This window comes from Haliaeetus albicilla, chromosome 1, assembly GCF_947461875.1.
Source record: "Haliaeetus albicilla chromosome 1, bHalAlb1.1, whole genome shotgun sequence".
NCBI lineage: Eukaryota > Metazoa > Chordata > Aves > Accipitriformes > Accipitridae > Haliaeetus > Haliaeetus albicilla.
In genome coordinates this window covers 80,799,381-80,822,472 of record NC_091483.1, presented here as the reverse complement: position 1 = coordinate 80,822,472, position 23,092 = coordinate 80,799,381, and the positions used below count along the sequence as shown (strand labels likewise).

Genomic DNA, 23,092 nt, shown 5'->3' with positions numbered 1-23,092 from the left:
GTAAATTAACCATTCAAAAGATGCAGGTTAGAAGAATAAAAGGATATAGGAACAATGTATTTTTGTAATACATTACTTATTTCTGGTAGGAATGATATATACATATTTTTTTATATAGAGTACAACATGTTCTTCGGTCAACGAATCATGTCTTTTTTTAATGCCAATGAAAGCAAAGCTTTTATGATCAATTGCCACATTTAGAAAATCCTATTTTATTTACCTTTTTCTCTACATGGACTGGAACTATAGAGACACTTCTACATAAAGTCCCATAAACATTTCTGGAATGTCATTGTACATAGAGAGAAGTGAAAAGAGAGCAACATTTCCTACCGTTTGTGTATCATTGGTAGATTGATGGTGGAATTCCTTTCTACTGTGGTTTGTCAAAGCTACAATTTATTGACCAAAGAGTGTTATATGAGCCAAGGCTGGTGTAAGTCACTAAAGGTTTACTGAAGTGGAACAACGCTGCTGTGCATCAGTTGGGGTTCTTCAGCTTTGTCTCATTGGATGGATTGAATGAAGAGCCTTGGTCATTTTATGTTAGAGTTGGTGAGTTTTCTATTTCTACTTCAGAATTATGTCATTGAGTGAAATGTTGAATGTGATCTGCAGTTCTTTACTGTGCAAGTCCTTAATTGTTTGTCTTTATAGCTGCACTTGAACCCTTTCTGTTGCTTACTCTCACAAACACAATTTAAGGAATTTATAGTTAAAATTTGGTGATGTGTTTTAATGTATTCAGGCCTTCTGTTGGTGTTTCTCACTGTGAGAACATGGACTGGTTTTCAAATAAATAGAATTGAGTTGACTACGGTCTATTTTAAATAACATAAGTAGTGATCAAAAATTTTATCATTACATTTGCATTATTTGGGGAGTCTAAGATACTACAGACATCTGAGTAGAGACGGCAATAACAATGTGTTAAACAGATCAGAGGAACCAGCATGTCACCTGTTCTGAAGATAACTTCTCAGAGAAAGAAAAATCCTTCAAAGAAATGTTTTCTTTTTTTTTTTTTTCATTTGGTCTTCCAAGTGCATAAAGATATTGTAAGAGCCTGGGTAATATGTGGAAATTTAATTTACAAGATGAATTGTTTAGACTCAACCAATATTCCTTTGTGGTGGTGTTTCAAGCACAGAAATGCACATGCAAAAAAGACAGTATGAAGGGATGTCAAAATTTCTTTTAGCTAAAAATGTCACCTATGGTGATGTATGAAGCTTATCGGTAGATCCCATTTTAAGGGGTTTTTTGGTTTGTATTTTTTTTAAAGGTACTGAAGTTCTTTGAGTTTATTATAAGTATGTCAAGATAGTCCTAATGGATGCAAATAGCCTTACTGCTGTGCAGTAGATAAATGTTTTTTTCATTGTTCTCTTCACTCACAAAGTCTAATAGCTCAGATCCAGATTTTAGCTAACAGTGAGTCTGCAAAGGAGAAATACACAGAGGAAAGAAAAATGGGGTTTTGTTGGTTTCTTTCTGTTTTTCTTCTTGCTGTCATTACTCAGTCTCTTAATATGTATTTGCATGGGCCCTGAGCACAGATTAGTGCACACTCATTGCAGTTGGTCTAGTAAATCTGACCTCATCACACACTATTGCTATTTGTTTTCCCTAATTAAATGTTTCATGTACAGGAATAGAAATCCATACAACTGGTAACGATGCAGACTCGTGACACTAAGTGAAACAAACATCTGCCAGGAATGGTTTAGGTACAGCTGATCCTGCCTTCAGACAGGAGCGTCATCTGTCCAGTTTCCTTTTGGCTCCAATTTCCACAACTTGTAGTAATATCATATTAATATTGGAGTAGTGAAATGGATGTTCCTGTGGTATCTAGTCTCCTGATGAAACTAATGAAACTTGGCCAGAATGTTCCCAACATCAAAAGAAGCTTGATTTGCCTACTCCTAAAGAAGGACATAGGGGAGGTGTTATTCCCCACCTGCTCCACGGATAGGCAATCTATGGGTTAAAAAAAAAAGTACTGTTAGCATCCAAGTGTCCTTGCATTTCCTACATTTTTCAGTTTTTCCTGTTTCAGGATGATATCTCGGAAATCATTAACCTAAAGATGGATCTTAGAAAACTGAATGATGACCTGTAATTTGATGAAGGATAGCTTCCTAATCAACACAGGGGAAAGTTTACTTTTACAACGCATTCATTCACCTATGGCTAATTTTAAAGGTGATTTACTGAAAAGTTCTTACAGAAACGAGGAACCAAAGTGCCAGAGCAACTCCTCAGCCCAGCCTAGGTTGTCACATGTCCAGAGTGATATTAAAAGTGTTAGTTTATCACAAAGGCCAGGAGTCCCTCTAAAAGCACACTAAAACACCTTCTTACTCCAGACCTGTCGTCTGGTAACCAGTATGTAACCCCTTAGAAACACAGTAACTCTCCTGCTTCCTAAAGGTTTTTCAGATGTGTAACTCTTGCTGTAGTTTTGTAGGAAGAAGTAACATCTTTTATTAGACAAGCGGTTCTGTAAACACTAGATATTATGAATCCTGCTTTCTTAGAGATTTGTTTTTTGTGGTCAAGTGTCAGATCCAGCTGGCTTTTCCCACAGAATTTATGAAATCTCTCACCTACTCGGGTTCCTCAGTGTGGCCCATCAGGTAAACTCATTCCTCAGGGAGGCGTTAAGAGGCTAATAAGGTTTGTGTCCTCAAAACACTTGCCTGTTTTCACTGAAATTTTAGGAATTTAAATTTACTGAGGCACTGAGACTTATCTGTTACTTTGAATTAAATTAATCAAATGCTTAAAAAATTATTAACATGGACTGGTGGAGAGACTCTGCAGCTTTATCATGGACCCACTGGCCACAGACTTTGAACCAGCAGTTTGCAAAGGAGCCTAAATGCATACTGATATTGCCATTAAATCTAATAGCAGAGACAATGGACTTATTATACTGATCTCTGCACGCCCAAGAGGACCATAAATCAAAGCACAGTGAATTAAAGATTTCTGTCTGCAGTCCTATTTAAAATTTTGACGTCAGCTTTGATTTCTTAGATATACGTTTGTTCCCATTTTATGTTTAACACTAAAAGTCACATGAAGAGCTTTTGATATAAAAACTTATTACTAAAAATGATTTGCGTGTGAGCTGCATTCATATGACAATTATTTTTTTTTTTGGAGGAGTCAAAGAAAAAGCCAGAAGCAGCACTCTAATACACAAGAAATAATCCTGGTTTTGTTAAAATGGTTTTGGATATTTATGAGCTAATGATGATCCTTTGAAAAGGTAATCAGCTTTCATGCATAGAACTGCGAATGCATGAGAACTGGGATAAAATGTAAGACTAAGTCAGAATTTAACAGCTTTTAATCAAATAAACCATATGTTTGAGTTTACAACCAAGATGAAAATTTCCACACTTTTATTAGTACTATAACAAAACCAAAATTATATGAAAAACACCATAAGAATGCAGTCTTAAATTAAGAGAAAATATAATTTGAGGATATGAATTCCAGCACATTGAATAACTATAATACTGCTTCTTTTTTTTTTTTAATTCATTTATTCCCCTTTCAGAGGAGGAGAGAGAACTAAATATAAATGTGGGTTTTCTCACCTTATTGTCCTTTACTTACCTGAAAGAACAGATCAAGATGGAAGGTTTCTCAGTGCCATATCTTTTGCCCACATCTTTTTAATAGATATAAGCGAGACCGTGTGTTATATTGATGAGGTAGTTTAGGCTAAAACTCTGCTAATGATTATGTTCGCAGTTGAAAAAGGTGGATAAGTGTGTGCAAGAGCTCAGGTCTGTGTCTTGTCTGTGGTTAGCTTACTGGTATAAATGTAGCTGCTGTTAACTGTATGTAAGTCATCTCTCTGTTTCTGATCATACAAAAAGTATGGATATACAGTGATAGGACAAAAAGGGAGGAGTAATTGACTAGTTTTTTATAACACAGAAATAGCAAAATACCTCTTATATCCACATATTGTTTTTCTGTTGAGTACTCTGGGTCTTTGTTTCTTGGTGTCAAGACACTGATGTAAAAATAATTACCATAAATATGACCTTTGCAAAAGGAAAGGGGATGTATTAGCAGGAAAAAGGGCTACTAAGCAGATGAGTAGACTAAATGATGTTTCAAGGCAATATGAGCTCTTTCCATGCCAGGGTTAAAGCATACTGACAGGAGGAATCGAGAAGGGAAAATCTAGTTCTGTTGCCTTGTCTACACATTCTGGTTCTGGGCAGATTACATCATTTTGGATTACTGTTGAACCATTACTAAAGTATTATAAAAACATTTTATAGACTATTATTGCACAAAACTTGGATACATGTAAAATCAATCTTTCTCTGGTTGTGACTTTGTAAGCTGTTAAAATATTACTCTAAATAAAAATCTCTTCACTGACCCCTATGAAGGTGATCATAGTATTTTATAGGGTTTTATCTATGAGCAAGGGAGATAAAAATTCTTGTTTTCTTAAAAAGAAAAAAAAAAAATTGCGTTCTACGTGCCCTCTACCATGATATTCTCAGATTTCTTTCACACTAGCAATATTCCTTCTTGTGCAATACTGTCATGGTTTAACAGTCAGTCTGCCATCCTGCACTGCTATCTATGTAAATATTACTTTATTATCATTAAAGGGAAATATACCTCTAGTACTTGTGCTTCATCCATGGCCCTGCCTTTGAGGCAAGGTTAAGATTTGTGACCAGCGTTCTGGTCATCCCCTAAATTACATGAAAGTCTGCATCTGTGTCAAGATGAGTGTCCCACTGAGGGAGAATTCAGCTTTTTGCTTTATTTGGCCCACTTGACAGCCTGGAAGAGCTGGTCAGCACAATCACTTATTCAGCCATAGCTCGTGCTGCATTTGTCCAGCCATCAAAGGAGAAATAGATAGGAAACATGGAAGGAGGCTTTGAAGATAAGATGAGGAAATTAATGGAGATGAAAGAATAGGGACACAGATGGAAACTGCAGACATTACAAAAGTAGAAATGTGATACACCATCATAAGGACTGGAGGAAAAACTGTAGGTATTTGTCAGCAAACTGACTAGTTCTGCATGTCCAATTTTCAAGTTTTCATGGGAACAAGTTGCTATCGTTGTATGCTTACATAGAATTTAAAGATGTTCCCACCTGTGTTATCAATCACTAGCAGCTGTTATACATTGTTACACAATTCTTTCCTTATCGGCACAACTTCAGCCCTAAAATTCATAGAATCATAGAATGGTTTGGATTCAAAGGGACCTTTAAAGGTCATCTAGTCCAAACCCCTGCAATGAGCAGGGACATCTTCAACTCGATCAGGTTGCTCCGAGCCCCGTCCAGCCTGACCTGGAATGTTCCCAGGGATGGGGCATCGACCACCTCTCTGGGCAAGCTGTGCCAGTGCCTCACCACCCTCATCCTAAAACGTTTCTTCTTTATGTCTAGTATGAATCTACGTTCTTTTAAGTTTAAAACCGTTACCCTTTGTCCTAATGCTACAGGCCTTGCTAAAAAGTTTGTCCCCATCTTTCTTATAAGCCCCCTTTAGGCACTGGAAGGCTGCAGTAAGGTCTCCCCAGAGCCTTCTCTTCTCCAGGCTGAACAACCCCAACTCTCTCAGCCTGTCCTCATAGCAGAGGTGTTCCAGTCCTCGGATGATTTTTGTGTCCCTCCTCTGGACCTGCTCCAGCAGGTCCATGTCTCTCGTGTGCTGAGGACCCCAGAGCTGGAGGCAGTACTGCAGGTGGGCTCTCACCAGAGCGGAGCAGAGGGGAAAATCCCCTCCCTCGACCTGCTGGCCACCCTGCTTTTGATGTTGTAGCCCAGGACAGGGTTGGCTTTCTGGGCTGTGAGCGCACATTGCCGGGTCACGTCCAGCTTTTCATCCCCCAGTACCCCCCAGTCCTTCTCGGCAGGGCTGCTCTCAATCCCTTCATCCCCCAGCCTGTATCGATACTGGGGGTTGCCCCGACCCATGTGCAGGACCTTGCACTTGGCCTTGTTGAACCTGATGAGGTTCACATGGGCCCACTTCTCCAGCTTGTCCAGGTCCCTCTGGATGGCATCCCGTCCCTCAGGTGTGTCAACCGCACTGCTCAGCTTGGTGTCATCTGCAAACTTGCTGAGGGTGCACTCGATCCCGCTGTCTATGTCATTGATGAAGATACTGAACAGTACTGGTCCCCATACAGACCCCTGGAGGACACCACTCGTCACTGATCTCCATCTGGCCACTGAGCCGTTGACCACTACGCTCTGGATGCAACCATCCACCCAATTCCTCATGCAATGAACAGTCCACTCATCAAATCCATCTCTCTCCAGTTTAGAGAGAAGGATGTTGTGGGGGACTGTGTCAAAGGCCTTACAGAAGTCCAGATAGATGATATTTGTAGCTCTTCCCTTTTCCACTGATGTAATCACTCCATCATAGAAGGCCACTAGGTTCGTCAGGCAGGACTTGCCCTTGTTGAAGGCACACTGGCTGTCTTGAATCACCTCCCTGTCCTCCATGTGCCTTGGCATAGCTTCTAGGAGGATCTGTTCCATGATCTTCCCAGGCAGTGAGGTGAGGCTGACAGGTCGGTAGTTCCAGGGATCCTCCTTTCTACCCTTTTTAAAAATGGATGCAAAGTTTTCCTTTGTCCAGTCACCAGGGACTTCACCTGACTGCCATGACTTTTCAAATATCCTGGAGAGTGGCTTGGCAACTACATCAGCCAGTTCCCTCAGGACTCTGGGATGCATCTCGTCAAGTCCCATAGACTTCTGTATGTTCAGGTTCCTCAGGTGGTCACAAGCCTGATCTTCTCTTACAGTGAGAGGTACTTTGCTCCCCCAGTCTGTGCCTTGCAGTCTGTCCACTCAAGAGGTGGGGGAAGAGAGGTTGCCAATGAAGTCTGAGGCAAAAAAGTTGTTGACTACCACAGTCTTCTCCTTGTCCGTTGTTACCAGTTGTGCAGTCTTGCTCATCAGGAGGGTACAGTTTCTTTGACCTTCCTTTTCTGGCTGACGTACCTGTAGAAGCCCTTCTTATTATTCTTTGCGTCTCTTGCCAAGTTCAGCTCCATCCACATTGGTCAGCTGACTAGAATTGGTTCTATCGAACTCACAAGTTATGTTTCTTTAGGGATCAGTAATTATAATTTGTGGTTTGTTATACCCTGGGGTGTCTGATATCACACTGTGTTAATACCTTCAAAGCTTCTGTTACTAACATTAACTTTTTTGAATACCTACCACAATCGCTTGTTTTTCTTCAACAGCTGTTCAAAATACAGCTTCCTGATAATATAACTAATGTTTAATTATCACAGCCTAGTCAAGCATGCATCCCTCTTCTAGGGTCATGGAATAGTTTGCCAAAATAGTGGACTGTTATTAGATAGATGGATTGCTTTAGTAACTACTTGCTATTAATATCTATTAATTATAGCACTGCCAGGGGTATGTTGTCAAAATTGCTTTATGGGATCAAAACATAGACATCACAGTCTTGTAAATCTTGTTTCCATAGGACATCAACTGCCCTCTCACCTCTTGAGTATTTCAGTATACATTGTTCATAATTCATTCTGAGTTTTAATAGCAATGGCCTTGATTGCAGATTGACCAGAAAGGATTAATACACAAACACCCTGAATTTCTTCCTCCCTTGTTGGTATATGAAAACCAGAAGTTCTTTTGGCCATTTTGCATGCTTTGGAGCATAACAGTTACTCTTGGTTAAAGGTTCTGTGGTCTGACATTTCAGAGATATTGCTATAGTTTTTGGTGTGCCTCTATATTTTGTTCACTGTTATTTCTGTGTGAATAGACCAGGTAGAGAAGAATGGTGTAAGAAAGCCTTTACCTATTGTCAAGTTAAATAGAAAGGTAACTTGGTCCTGCTAAGGGATGTAAAAGAGCACTGAGATGGGTCACTGAGATGGGTCTATACAGAAGGAATTCTTGTAGTTGGACATTTTACATTTGATTTCTCTGAAAGGAAGAAAATAAATGTATACCATTGCAATGTAAAATGCATTTAGACCTGTAACTCAGAAAATCAGTAAATCAAATTAATCAATTCCAGCTGTACTACCTAGACTCAGTAGTTGTGTTAGCTATGTGGTTTAGAGCAGGATACCTGCTTCGTGGCCCACCTGAATAGGTGGACAATAGAGAACAGATTCCCTACAGTTTATAAGCTGCTTTCTTGTAGGACAAACTCTTGTTGCATGTCATCAGTGCAATGCTATATTGCTCAAGACCAGTTAAAATTAAAGTAGGAATCTGGTCTTAACTGTGTTCTTGAGACTGAGTCCTGCTCTTCTTCTTGGTTTACTGCAGCTGTTTGCTGTTTATTTCTTCAGCAATGGATGCACATGTATACAGAGACAATTCAGAAATTACATCAATGTAGTGAGCAAATCATTGAAGGGAGAGATCCCATATAGCTGAAGTTGAGTGCCTGTGTTGGGTTTGCATGGCAAGGTTTTGGTAGCGGGGGGGCTACAGGGGGGGCTTCTGTGAGAAGCTGCTAGAAGCTTCTTCCCCCATGTCCGACAGAGCCAATGCCAGCCGGCTCCAAGTCGGACCTGCCGCTGGCCAGGGCTGAGCCCATCAGTGATGGTGGTAGCACCTCTGGGACAACAGACTTAAGAAGGGAAAAAAGTTGCTGTGGCACAGAAATGGTAGTTGGAGAAAGGAATGAGAATATTTGAGAGGACCAGCCCTGCAGCCCCCAGGTCAGTGCAGAAGGAGGGGAGGAGATGCTCCAGGCGCCGGAGCAGAGATTCCCCTGCAGCCCGTGGTGATGAAGACCCTGGTGAGGCAGGCTGTCCCCCTGCAGCCCAGGGAGCTCCACGGGGGAGCAGATCTCCACCTGCAGCCCGGGGAGAGAAGCCCTTTTCTGCTGTCCTCATCTCCCTCCCTGCTGGCCAGCCAGGAGGCATATGGGTTCCCCACTACTACTATCAATTAATTGTATTCCAGCCAAATGCCTCAGAAATACAGTCTTATGAAAACGAGGCAGGATCATCTCTAATTCTTAAGGGAGTTTTCTGTCAAAGCAGAAAGCATTTCTATTGATTTCAGCTCTGGGAATTAACATCTACACCCACTTTTCTAAAGTCATTGAATTTCAAGCTATTTAGAGATATCGTGGAACAGAGAACCCCTAACAGATGTATGCCTAAAGTTTTAATTGTGGGATCAGGTCTTCATGTACGGTAACGGGAACAGCTCTGAGCCTGTTTGTTCTGGCTGAGGGTGCAGGCTGATAGTTCTGGGCAGTGCTCTGCTCTAAGTGCCCAACAGCATTGCTTGAATAATTTTACAAATGAAACTTTAGAGGTTTCCAGAATTATTTTTCTCTGGTGTAAATTGGAAGAATGCTCTGAAACAATCACCTGCCTTTTCTGTAATTAATTGCTTTCCCCTGTTTTCCATAGAGAATTCTTGGGCTGATCCTGCTGTGAAATCACAATGACCTAGAAAGTTGGTCTAAAAACACAGATGCATGTTAGCATTGTAGCCCTCTTGTTTTAGTAGGTCTTTGGACCACAGTAGGGTATTATTTCTTGTGCTTGCAATCAGGCACATTTATCACAGTTGGGGCTCATCAGTGTGGTGTGGAAAGTTGACCTGTTTCAGGAAGAAAGAGTTGTATGGTCACATTCCATCTAAAAAGAGAAAGGAAAAAAAAAGAATAGTCAGTATTTATTCCTAGTGAATATCTTTTTTTTATTCATAGCTAAAATCATTATTATTGTCTAGTATTAAGAGTAAATGATCAGACACAATACAATACCTTTTCCTTGTATTCTTTTCTGGCAGCTCTATAACTGAACATGAACCAATGTATTTCTTTTTCAGTTATGACAATAGTGAAGTAGGAAGATTTTTCAAGATGTTTCATTTTTTATCTCACTTCTATTCCATTCTATAGGCAATAATCATGGCATGTACCAGAATGATCCTAGAAAATGGAGGAAATTCAGATTGCATTAACAACACTTCACTGAAATTGCCCGAAGCTAGGATTTTTTGCATTTTGAGTTGAGCTTTCAGTACACATGAGGCTTCTAACACTCTTAAGTTTCTTTCAAAAACCTCAGTCCAAAACCCACTGAATTTATTCAAGTCAGAGTTACTTTGAACTGTACCAAAAGCAGAAATCTCTTAAAGCTCTTTCAACTAAATCTGATATGGAGGAAGTCTGAAGGGAGTTTGAGTGAGTGGAAAAGCCTTATTCCTGGAGTAAGTATGAGTGAATATGCTGTTGACCTTTTGAGAAGTGAAAAGGGTTTTTCCTAGGTTCAGTGGGCAGCATATAAGACATGAAATAAAACATTCAACTGTTGTGTTTAAAATTCTCTATAGCTCTCTAACGTCCTGCCGTTACCGGCGTGCTTAGATATGTACAGAGTATTGTAAATGTCTGGGCAGTTTATATTAAATATGTTCAGGGTTTGGTATTAAAAAATTTTCAGAGCAAACGCCAAACTCAGTAAATCAGACCGTTAGTAATTTACGAAAGAAATCTGTTTTTCACTGCTGTGCATGCAGTTAGATTTTTTTTTTAATACCTGTGAATGTATGTACATTTGAACAACATGTAAAAATACATCTCTTGCTTAGATAAGACTACGTGACTGGCTAATAGAGAGACAATTGGCAATGCTATCCAGTATGAGGTTCCCCCCACGCCATATGGGACAGGTACTGGGAAAGAGACCACAGTCTAGTATTTTCATGGTAGTACAAATTGGCACTGCAGTGCATGGAGAGGAAGAGGAATCTGCTGCAATATGTACTCTCAGTGACATTTTGATTTTTGGCACTTGTTTGTGTATGTGCAAAAACATCCCGTCTAGTGATAAATAGAGTTTTGCTCTTAATATAATGCTTGAGTGAATAGAGTGAGGATAAACAAGCTGAAGATCTTGGGTAACTTAGCTTCAACTCTGTGCTCTCCTTTATTAAAAATCTCTTATTTGTGGCTGCATGAATATCACTGGGCTGCCTACAGCAGTACCAGCATTAATATATGTCAAAATTTTGAAGGATTCAGAGGTTGTAACAATATCTGGATAAATTACTGAGTGGATGGGTAAATAATTAAAAATAGTTAAGATACCACAGTTCAGCAAGTTACCACTCATCAGCTGAAACACGGTAACAGATTATTTGCTTGGCTTTAGTCCACTGTGAATGTTACAGAAGACTGATTTAAACCACCTTCAACTCAAGCTGAATAACTCCAAAAGTTTCAGTTTCTCAAGTATGTGGTGTAGACAGGTAAGTTTGACAGTGTCTTGGGTTTAAGTTGTTCTATACTTCCCCTAAAAAAAGAATAACTTGCTGTAAACTTTCTTCTTCCTAATATTTCCATCAGTTAGTTACAGTGAAAAAAAAGATTACATGACTAGGAAAGACATATATAACAAAAGTTAAAACCCCCCATATTTACAAAGAATACACAAAACTAAGATATAAATAAATTGCATTCTCTACCTTAGAATGGTTAAATGGTTGGGGAAGCTGAATAGAGCTTTTTTTGTATCATTTCTTCCAAGCAATCTATGGTAGAAGAAAAGAATAAAACAAAAAATTAAAAAACATAATACATACATTAGCTGCAATATTCTTCAGCCTTTGTGTTGATATTTCTACTTTGCTATAGTGTATACTGCTCCATTTTTTACGGTTTTGCTCTAAGTGATGGATTTCTTTATGGACCTTTTCACTTACATTAAATTCAGAGTGGCCGTGTTAAGTCTTTGAATTTAAGTTTGAACCAGAGGATAATACATTTTGATAGTCACGGTTACCTTTAATTATACAAAGTCAAAATTGGAAATATTCTAGTTTAAAAACATAATGAAAGGTAACTACACCTGATTTTCATTAGCATGAAAATAAAGTAAATTGGTATGAAAGATCCTGGATTACTTTTGTAACTTGGAGTGCAATTTTATGGCAGAAATGAAGTTTTCCTGTCCTAAGTAGTATGCATGGTAAAAGCAATGAAAAAAATGCTAATCCACGCTTCAGTTGCTGCCTAGCGAAAAACTAGGGTAGGCATTGACTATCCATACAGTATTTATACTTCCAGCTGCCATATAAATAAATCTTGAGATAAATCCTTCTCCTTGGTATGTCCTTTCAACAATAGTAATAAAAATTTGCATTAGAAACAAAGTTCTTCCCCACCCCCCTCTGATATACAGCAGAAAGCGGCTCGAGACTGAAATATGACCAAATGCATGCAAATAAATACATTTTATTGGGACTGATCCTGCATACATTTTGAATAATTGGAACTAATGGAGCTATTTGCATGATTAAAGATAGATACTTAGCAAGGTGCAGAATTGCGTCTTGAGCTATCAGTGTCAGTGATAGAAAATTCGTATGAAGGAGTTGGTACGCACTTTTTCACCTCCCCAGTTGTAGGATTGGTTCAGTGGTTTTGATGGTTGCAGAAAAATACAGCATCACTGGAGCTGGAGTGTTTATTTTCTTGCTCATTACTTTTCTGTGCTCTTGCAGGACAGATATAAGGTGTTTAGCAATTGTTTTGATGGTATAAGAGTAGCTTAGCAGACTAAAATTCTGGACAATAATGTTTATCTACACAGCAGTTTCACTGTTATTAGTTCCCCACGCGTTTTGAGGATGATTCACAGTTCATTGATTTTGGTATTTAAAATGTATTCATTCATATAAATACTCTTCAGACAGTTCACATTGATCTTAATACAAACTTAAGTTCTGTTTAGGCAATCAGTGAGTTCAGTATGCTCAAGGAACTTAGTAAACAGAATAAAATAAAATTAAAAAAATAATAATTAATTACCTGGCTACTTCCACAGCCTGTCATGAAATCTCCTCTTCAATGCTTTGGTGGAGACAGAGCACTTTAAGCATAACAGTAAAGGCTGTCAAATCAAAGTTTTGGCAAATTGGCAGCTACGATAACATGCAGCCTTTTTATTTTTCTTTCCAAGCTATCTGCTCCATTCAACTCAGGAGTGGCGTATTAAACGACTTCCCAGCCTTGAAGAGTCTGAGTCCTTCATAATACCCGTGGTATGAAAAATGCACATGCAAAACAAGTTATAATGCACCATTAAAATCTTTTATTTCAGTAATACTTTTTTCAACAATCATCAGGGCCAGCTATAATCTAAGTTTAAGTAATAATCTAGATATATCTAGAGGATAAGGTAGTCAACTAAAGACCTGAAACAGTCTCTGGAAGGGCCTTTCTCTTTTTATGCATTATCCAAAGAGATCAGTTTGGCATCTAACCAAAGTGTCTCAGCTAAGTGGCGGGGGGAACTGGGTCTAAGCTTTTTTGGTCATAGTTTTAGGTAGGAAAATTATCTGAAGTTGCTGAATTTATAGTAGGCTAAAGCATGTTGAATTACCTCACAGTTTCTATCAAATAAGAGCATGCATATGGACCTTGCTGTGCCAAGAATCTTAACTGATGGTGACTTGATTGTGTATTTGATAACAAAGTCAGTCAAAATAATTAAATAGTGTCATATCTGGTGATTGAGTGCACTTAAAACTTGTACAGATCTACGCTTACATGGTGGCACTGAAATGCAGGGTTTAGCAAGTAATGCCTATTTCTTGCCATGTTTCAAAAGTAAGTTTTGGGTAAAGTTATAGTGTTTCTGACTTGTCGTGCTAAATTCAATTTTATCCAGATTGCATCTACCTTTGTGGGATTTGCTTATCTCTGTACTTATTTGACATAATCAGATCTTCCCATGGTACAGGCTGGCATACTCCCTGCTGAATTGTGAAAGTAGTATTGCTTTCTGACTGCTGATGATACAGGACTGTATTTATGCAAGACTTGAAATATACCACAGAAACTATTTAGATTAGGATCATACATGATATGTTTCATTACTTTTTTTAAACAGGTAGCTGTAATGCTCGTTTGATGCTTATTTAATGCAGCCATAGATTACATTTGTACTCCTGTATTGATAGTAACATCCAAAACACTGTACTGAATGCTAAATTATTTTGTAAAAAAGGAGGAAAAGTTTTCTCTGGTTATGTCTGTATCCTTCCTTGGAAAACCAGGACACCTCACAATATCCAAATATTATCAGATTCTATTGAAAGAGTAATTGACAGAGACAGTGAAGAAATAAGTTTTATTTTCACTGATTTTTTTCTGCGAAGGTCTATTCCAAGAGAACTCAGAGACCTGCTTAATAGTTTGATTGCCATTTCATGACACCCAGCCCCTTTCAGTCACATATCTCACTGCTATCTGAGGAAAAGTAAGATATATGGTGCATCTGAAGCCTTAGGGCAGATTTTCATCGTGATGATCACAAAATGAAAGCGCAATCTGAAAAACCACTTATTTAAAATACAGGAAGATAGCTTTTGCTGAACTTAATATCATTTGCTAGTTTTTAAGGTCTGTAATTTCCACTCATGTTAATGCATTCTAATTATTATCCTGCTTAGCTTTTGTTTCTCATGAAGATTAAAGTGGTCTGTTTGATGTGTGCAAAGAAGTGACTACAGAAAATGGTAAATTAATTGGAAGACGTCAGCTTAGGAGAATGTTTTTGACATGAGCGCTGTAAGGCTGTTAACAAACAGACTAACTCATTTGTCTCACCATGAAATGAAAATAAAAATCACAACATTATGATAAAATCTTGACTAGGAAATGCCTGCAAGACTCTTTGAAGCCTTAGGTTCTTTTCTTCCCTGGGCTTTGGCACTGCGATATATGCAAACCACGTTCTACATAACTGTGAAGTGAAATAGGTTCTATGCAGAACAGATGGACCAGGGCTAATGTGGCGATGTGCACTGGAGACGAGAACAGATTAATACCACAAGGGGAGACTGGAGGAAAATTGGAAAGATGGGGGTATTTGAACTAATTCATGAATCATTTCCAACTGATAGTTATGCCTTCAGGCACAGTGAATAATATAAAGGAAGCTTATTTAAAATTTTCTAAGTTTGTTTTAATGTAGTTTAGAATTAAGAGCCATACTTTTGGCTGATTAAAAAAAAGTATCTTGTATTCCCCTGTCCCAGAATGTACCTTTGTGATTGAAATATCACTGATGAGCTTAATTACGTGCACTGTGACATGAATTGCTGTTTGGAAAACCCACGGCAGATTCATGGACTTGGCACAAAGCTTTTGGGAATGGATTTTTTGCAAGAAGCGCTGTATGAGCTGGGAGAACATGCTCTGCCACTTGCATCCAAGCTCTACAGTGTCTGGAGGCATGGCCTGATTGCTAGATCTCATTCATGTGTCTCTGTGTGTCTCCTGTGTCTTCATCTTATCCTAACAACCTTCAGTCTTGTGAGATTCAGACTTCCCAAAGCTGTGCCAAAACAAGCACGTGTAGATACCTACATCTTTGAATGAGATTTTCAGGCGTAAGTTACGGAATGAGGCTTTCAACAGAGACACTTCACATGACCATGTTATGATACTCTTGCTAATGGACATAGGGCAGACAATCACATAGAAGTAAAGAGGTCCACCTGAGAATTAAAACAATTTTAAAATGCATAAACCCATCAGAATCTGAAACAGTTAAGATACTTGAGAAATACGTAACTTCCCAGTATCAGTGAAGGTATCAGAGTTTTGTTTATAGGTGGAAAGGCACAATTCCATGTGTTAGGACATCAAAGATTCTTCATTTTGCAAAGCTCAGAGTATATGGATGAACCTGATTACTAGTATTCATAATGGACATGGTTAATAAAAGGAAAAAGAAACTGCGAGGAAAGGAAATGTATAGATAATTGTCTGGATGCTCTACATTCTCTATATGGCTTCGCAGGAGATTATTTTCAAGCTATAGAGGAGGATTTGAAACACTTGACAGTGAGGGAAGATTTTGAGAAAAATGTAATGAAGATGGCTAGTTCAGTTTGCTAGTAAGGAAATAATCTACATGGGTTTCTGTTCACCAGCACAGAAGATGCTGTATCATTCCTCTTGTATACAATTCTTTCATTCTAGGCAAGGCTCAGTAAGAAGAGAGAAAGGTATAAAATGGCCTGCTTGCCTAAAACTTGATTCTCATTCTGCTGCTCTCATTGCAGGTTGCAAATCTGGCCTGTTCAATCTCAAATAATGAAGAAGGTGTGAAGTTAGTCCGTATGGCAGCAACACAGATTGATAGTCTGTGCCCACAGGTAAGTAAGATTCCTGCTAAAAAGTACTCGAGACTTTTCTGGCATTAAAAAGCATCAGTTAGCTGAGACAGGGAAAACAGCCTGGATGAAGATTATAGCCTTGCCTTTGTCATTACTTTGTTGCTTGCTTTCCACAAACTGTGAAAAATACCTTTATATTTTCAGATCTGCATATTGAATGGGGTGTGATGCTGTATTTTTAACACAGTCCAGAATCTATTTGTTCTTTCCCTTGTGAAAATTGCCACTCCTCCTAACAAATTATTTTGAAAACCAGGTAATAAATGCTGCGCTCACGTTGGCTGCCAGACCCCAGAGCAAAGTAGCACAGGACAACATGGACGTCTTTAAAGATCAGTGGGAGAAACAAGTGCGAGTTCTCACTGAAGCTGTTGATGACATTACTTCAGTGGACGATTTCCTCTCTGTTTCAGGTACTGGGATCAAGGGGCTCTTCTAAAAATATCCTCTGAAATTAAAGTAATGGGTCGGAGCAGAGAAAAGCTATAATTACTAAAGCATCATTAGCCCATTAGTCCACCCCTACTGGAATGCTGATCTTCTACACTCAGTAGGAGCCACCAAGCCACATGCCAATTAATCCCTGGTAGCAATGGTTAGCTTTTCATCTCCAAGAAAACAACATCCTATTTCTGCTTCTATTTCTGGAGAAGTTTTGTTTCAACTCAGGCAAAAAACTAGGATTTTGGCCACCTTTTAAAAATCTATTCCAGACCTGTGACAGGCTGACAGTATTTGTAAAAATTGTTGGAGTCCTTGTGCAGCTGTAGGCAAGAGGAGGAAAGATGAACTTTCCTTACTTTATTTTGTAGCTTTGTAGTTTTGTGCCCTGATCATCCATACTGGGTTACCAGGCCCCAAAGAGGGGTAGGAAGAAGGGAAATAGGCAGATGCTGCATATGAGTCCGGTCTAGGTATGTTGTCAGGACATGACCAGCGTGTACGTTTCCAGAGAGCTGGGAAGCACTTCTAGGTCCCAGAGTTATTGGTGTAGCAATGCGACCAAACAGAAAGAAGTAGTAAAGTAGTACAAGAAATAGTAAATCTTTGCACTTCTCTGACCTCGCTAGGAAGGACTACAATGCAAAGCAAGTTATTCTGCAAACGGTCTTTATATAACTTAGTCCTTACATAAAGAAGGGATGGAGAAGAGAAGGACATTGACTTTTTGGGTCACAGTCTTTTCTCCATCCTCCTTGTAAAGTGCTACAACTTGTGGCAGAGTGTATTGTTATAATCTAGTCATACACAATGAATACTGTAATTGCCAAGTGCTGCATGTGTGGGTTAATTGTCTGCTGCAGAAAACTCGTTTTCCTGTCATGGATTGAGAGGTGAATTTCATTGTTGTGAATAAGGACATAGAGTGTGCCAAGTGTGCTTAGCTTAGTCTAATGTCACAGAAGAGCCAAACTTCAGGAGATAGCTTGGCCTTAATTATATGTTTCATTCTACATTCTTTTCCCTGGCATTTCTTAAATTTCCCAATAAAAGTTTAAGAAGTTTGGAGGAAAAAAAAAGATTTATCCTTTAAAAAAATCCTTCATTTTATTTTTTGTCCTCCCCTTTATTTTGGTTGGTTGTATCCAGCTATTTTTAGTAACAGGGAAATGGTTTGGTTTAGTATAATTACACTCCACTGTTCAACACCACTGCTAGAATGTTTACTGCAAGCCATGACAAGAAAATGAACTCTCAGAATAAAAGGGTACTTCAGAACCTGGTAGCACATAGATTTTTATTTGAGATTTGAAGCTGGCAAACACTTCAACAGACTTAGTTCTACAATGAAAGGGCAGACTGAACTGTAAACTGCAGACGCAGTCCACAAGCAAAAGAGATGGCAAACTTGCTTAAATGGCTATTTGGCTATTTGTTTGAGGACTTTGTTCACTCCAAGCACTTGTACCCATAAAACCAGAAGTTATTTAAATGGATGATGTTTTTATTTTTTGTTTGTCTCAAATCATATTTTCTTCTAACATAGTCTTGACTTAGATCCAAACTTTCCAAGGCAGCTGAGAAGTAGTATTTCAGTTGGGTTCAGACTTTTTTTTCTAATACTGTCCACAGACATCCGTATTTAAAATGAGAAACCATCTTATGTATACAGAAAGCCTGTTGCTGCTAGCTGTAAGCTTGGGAGCCTCAGCTTACACAGGACAGTTTTATTTTTGGATGTTAAACTAGTGTCTGGTTAAATGTACCTCATGAAATGACACCTCCTCCTCTTCATATTGAGTGTCACATTTGATGGCATGTTTTATTAATACAGTGGCTACCAAAAGAAGGCTGACCATAATTTTAATCAGTTACTTTATATTCCAAATGCAGTCTCTTCAAATCCATATAGCACTTCTTGTTGGGCAACATTTGGCTATGCCATGGTAAAAAAATTGGTGATGGCGAGGAGGAAATAGTGAAGAAATATTTTAGCAAAGCAACATTTTTTAAATGTGGATAGAGAGTTTTTTAAACAAAGAATTTTGCCTTGCAAGTTGCTCTGATTCACAGCTCAGGGGACGTACAGTTTTCATTCAGAGTTGTTACAGTTTAAAATTCGACATCATGTAAAACATTTCTGAAACCCTCAAATGATCCAACCTTGGGATATTTAAGAGCGAAGATCAGTGTGTCATTCTATTTTTGTGACCAACGATAATTAACAAAAAGCGGTTAGTGAACTGAGTGATTCTGTTTTATTTATTACAACTACAAAGAACAGCATTTCATATTCAGTTTAGTGGTGTCTGTGGCAGAAAAGTTGTTGTTTAGAGTCACTGAGCTTCTCAGAGTGAGTTTGCTCAAATATGAAATTCAGTCATAGTTTTATTACTGAAATGATTTTTCACTGTACTGGCTGCAGGGAAATAATGTCTGACCTAGTCAAAACCTGCTTCGTCCTAGTCAAAATCTGCTTCATCCTTTCACATTTTCTGTATGGGATAATACTACATAAACTGTGATACTGCAGCACGTGAGAGTAGATGGCCTGATTCGGAGCCCAAAAAACCCAATGCAGCTCAGAAGATTTCAGTAAAGCTACTTGATATTACATCACCTGAGCAGACTCACTATTGTCAACTCTTACTTCAGAATATGCACAGCCACATATGATTATACGGTGCGTCATGAAAAATTCACAGCTTAATCTCTGGCATAGATGGAGTAAAGGAGATCAACTGCTCATACACAGGCTCCCTGCCATCTAGAAAGGCCATTTGCTGTGGTCTTTTCAAAATGATTTATTTTCTTTTCTAGTTTATTTAGGCACAAATGAACCAAACATATTAAACGTTTATGGGAATGTGTAAATTCATCTTCAGAAAATTGCCCAACTGTTTATTAGAGCATCTGCATAATATTTGACTAGTTTCCTTTTTGCATTGATTTTCATTACACTTTCATTATAATAAAATTCAGTGTGATGTTTGAAATTAATGTGACTGTTTTTCAAAGAATTACAGGTTGGTACTCGTATTATAGGTGAGAGGACTTAGCCCAGTCCCTTTTAAAGATAAATATCACACTCGGGATTTTTACTGTTATGTGGCATAGCATCACAGAATGGTATTTGTTTTGCAGACCTGGATAAAGACAGATACCAATTTTTCAACATAGTGACATTTGCTGTTTACTGAAATCAGTAAGCTTTGCTATGAGGAAGAACGAAATGAAATGAGCCTTAATTTTTTTCCTACATTCCAGAAAACCATATTCTGGAAGATGTGAATAAGTGTGTGATTGCTCTCCAAGAGGGGGATGTCGATACGCTGGACAGAACTGCAGGTGCCATCCGAGGCCGTGCAGCCAGAGTTATTCACATCATCAATGCAGAGATGGAAAACTATGAAACTGGAGTTTATACTGAGAAGGTACTGGAAGCTACCAAGCTGCTCTCTGAAACCGGTAAGCTTGCGTGAAGTATTGTTCAATACTGTATCACTTAGAACTTTCAGTTAGTTCTCTGAAATCTGTAACTCAGTGGGGAACCTGTGCTTGAAAAGAAGATATAAACAAAAAAATTAATGATTATGACTTCTTTTTTTATTCTCTCCTCAATGCTACTGCAGAAGTCATACTGACAAGAGCTGTATAAGACAAGGGATTCAGTAACCCATCAAGGCTATTCTACTTCATCAGAGTTTCAATGATTTGAGTAAATGATACACAGCCTTTTCCTCAAGTTCTTTCTGGGTCGGTTGATTCTGTATTATGCGTCTCTAGAAGATCATTACAAACGTTACTCTGTGGTTTGTGCAGGTGAATGTCCTTGTTGGTGACTGAAGTTGTGTTTCCAAACGAAACAATTTTTCTTTGACAATATGTTTGAGCAACTGAAAATATATTACCTGATTGAAAAAAATATGAAAGTCTGCTAGATTATATAAAATCTATAGATTATATAAAATAAATAGATTATATGAAAATATAGAAATCTGCCAGATGGGTAGACTGGGAAAAAATACTGATTTTTTTTTTTTTTTAACCTGTTTTTGCCTTCACAGAGCAGGGGTTGGATTCATCTAAGTGTGGGTGATTACATCTAAGCTGGTCATTTTAGTCTCCTTTATACTCACTATTATCCGTTGCTATGTGCATCTGAATTGTTCAGTGCAGGCAGTACTCTCAAGTGCTCTCATCTTAAAGCAGTGGTCTGCATTTGTGCAGATGAATCATGCTTTGAATTTCATCAGCTTTACGGACTAGGTCTCCCCTCACCGTACAAGTGACCAGCTGGGATATAGATGCACGTAGTGTCGATGTCTGAAAATGTCTGAGCTGGTTCTCCCCTATCTGACTGCACTTGCTCACCTGGGCTTTAAAATCATCAAGATTATTTTAGAAGGAACAAAAAGGAATGCACCAGTTCAGGACACAGCAGATGTAACATTCGGACAAAACAACCAGGCGTCTCCCTATAAGATAGAAAAGCAAAAACAGTTGTAGCTCTGGCAGCCTCTGTGTTAGCTTTGAGAACAGAGATCAGCAAAATGAGCTAAAAACAATGTTGGGATGATTTAATATTACTTGTTGTGTTATTGTTGTCCCCAGCTTTTTATCTTTTAGCCCTGATAGGGACCCCAAGCCCTATTTGCCCACATAAATCCTAGGGACCAAAATCAAGAATTTCTTCTTTTTCTGACCTTTCATTATAATTTATTGGAAATTATAGCTGAAGTGTGGATTCTTGTGATTATGACTAGAAAGTTGTGCCTTGAACACCCACAACGCGAGTAGATTCACACCAACCCGCAGAAGCTAACTTTCACAGACTCTGTGTGTGAGCTGCAGAGAGACGTTTTGGGGGAGTGATCAAAAATCAGTAACATGAACTTCAGGTTATGGGACACGCTCCGTTTGGCTCTACACAGCTCTCTCCTGTCCAACATTCATGTTCACTTTACATTTGGCTGAACGCAGAGTGTCAGGTTTTGGCCAGGAACAGCTTGAAGACAATGCAATAAGGTTTGCTTCTTTTTTTCCTCGAAGTTTAGTGATTCTATTTGTGTCATGTATTTTTTAGGTGCGAGAAGCAAAAGTGGGTCTGAAAATTGTGTTTATGAGTCCCTCTATTTTTTTACTACCCAACAAGAGATCAATGGAACAAGTACTGTAAATTTGGCTTATTTGAAAAAGTCTATGAACTGGTATTATGAGTTCACAGAAAGAAAATAATCTGTTCAGTTTGATATGGTAAATATTTTGTTGCACTCTTGTGTTAAAGTCTCCTTTTGGTAAAGGAGACATTTTGAAGAATCCTTCCTATCACTAAGATTTCTTTATTAAGCAAAACAAAACGTATCTTCAGGCTTTTTATTCAGCTAAAATTTCTGACCTAATGTTCTGTAAAATTTTTTGTTAATAATTTTTCAACAGAGTAACTGACAGTTATAAAGTGCAGTTATATAGATCAATAATAGGCACAGTAAATACATTCCATATTTAATGTGCTTTTTGGTATAATTTGAATTATAACTAAGTGCTAGAAGCTCTGGACTAAGTGCATCTTGACAACATAACTTGCCAATTCTGGGATTCAATATTTAAGACTGACTCTCTGTTCCTCAATATCAAAGTTATTACTTATTTTGTATTTAGTAAAATGCAAGTAAACTTGTGAGTAATTAAAAAAAAATTTAAAAAAAAATCTATTTTAAATGTTAAGAACTGTACATCATGTACAAATTGTGCAACAGAAGTTCAGAAGACGGAATGGGTCCAAATTCAATGGAGCCAATGAAGCTAAAATGATTTATGCCAGACACGAACGTGGATAATTAATATTACAGCACAATTCTATCTGCAGCTTTTCAGGCCATTTACAAAGGCGTTGATTATTATTTCTCTATGATTGTTGATTAAAAAAGGTAGAATATACTGACTCATTTTGTCACCCTAGAATAAAGTGTTTAAAATGGTTTTTAGACCACCCTACACCATTCTGTGCCCTGGCCTCTCACCCAGAACAGGTCTCCATTTATGCATGCATCCGTGTAGCTACGGATATAAAGGTATGGGTATCTATGAATACAGACAGATATTTATATATTCTTTCTATTCATCACCTTGAGATCCAGCGCAGATTTTATCAAACACTCAAGAATGACGAGAGTGATTTATTTGGAGTCAGGCTCCACCCACAGATGCACATATTAAAATCTCTGTGAGAAACACAATGATGAACACCTTATCGTTTTCATCTTCGTTCCCTCTTTTTTTTTAATTCACCTTTATTTTTCAATTAAATGCTTTTGAAAGCTGGTGAAAATTTAGCTAAATGGCAATGGAAGGGAAATAAGCACATTACCTTTCTCTTATTATTTACTTTTAACTATCAGTTCAGGAAAGG

General features: G+C 38.3%; 1 protein-coding gene across 4 annotated transcripts in view; it reads left to right on the top strand.

The window, feature by feature from the left end:
• Positions 1-23,092, top strand: part of CTNNA2 (catenin alpha 2) — a 514,224-nt gene that overhangs the window by 428,182 nt on the left and 62,950 nt on the right. For all 4 annotated transcript variants that reach the window (XM_069796531.1, XM_069796522.1, XM_069796547.1 and 1 more), the window contains 3 exons: positions 16,126-16,218; positions 16,496-16,652; positions 19,948-20,148. In XM_069796531.1, coding sequence (XP_069652632.1) covers positions 16,126-16,218; positions 16,496-16,652; positions 19,948-20,148 — 451 coding nt within the window. The remainder of the gene's footprint in view (positions 1-16,125; positions 16,219-16,495; positions 16,653-19,947; positions 20,149-23,092) is intronic.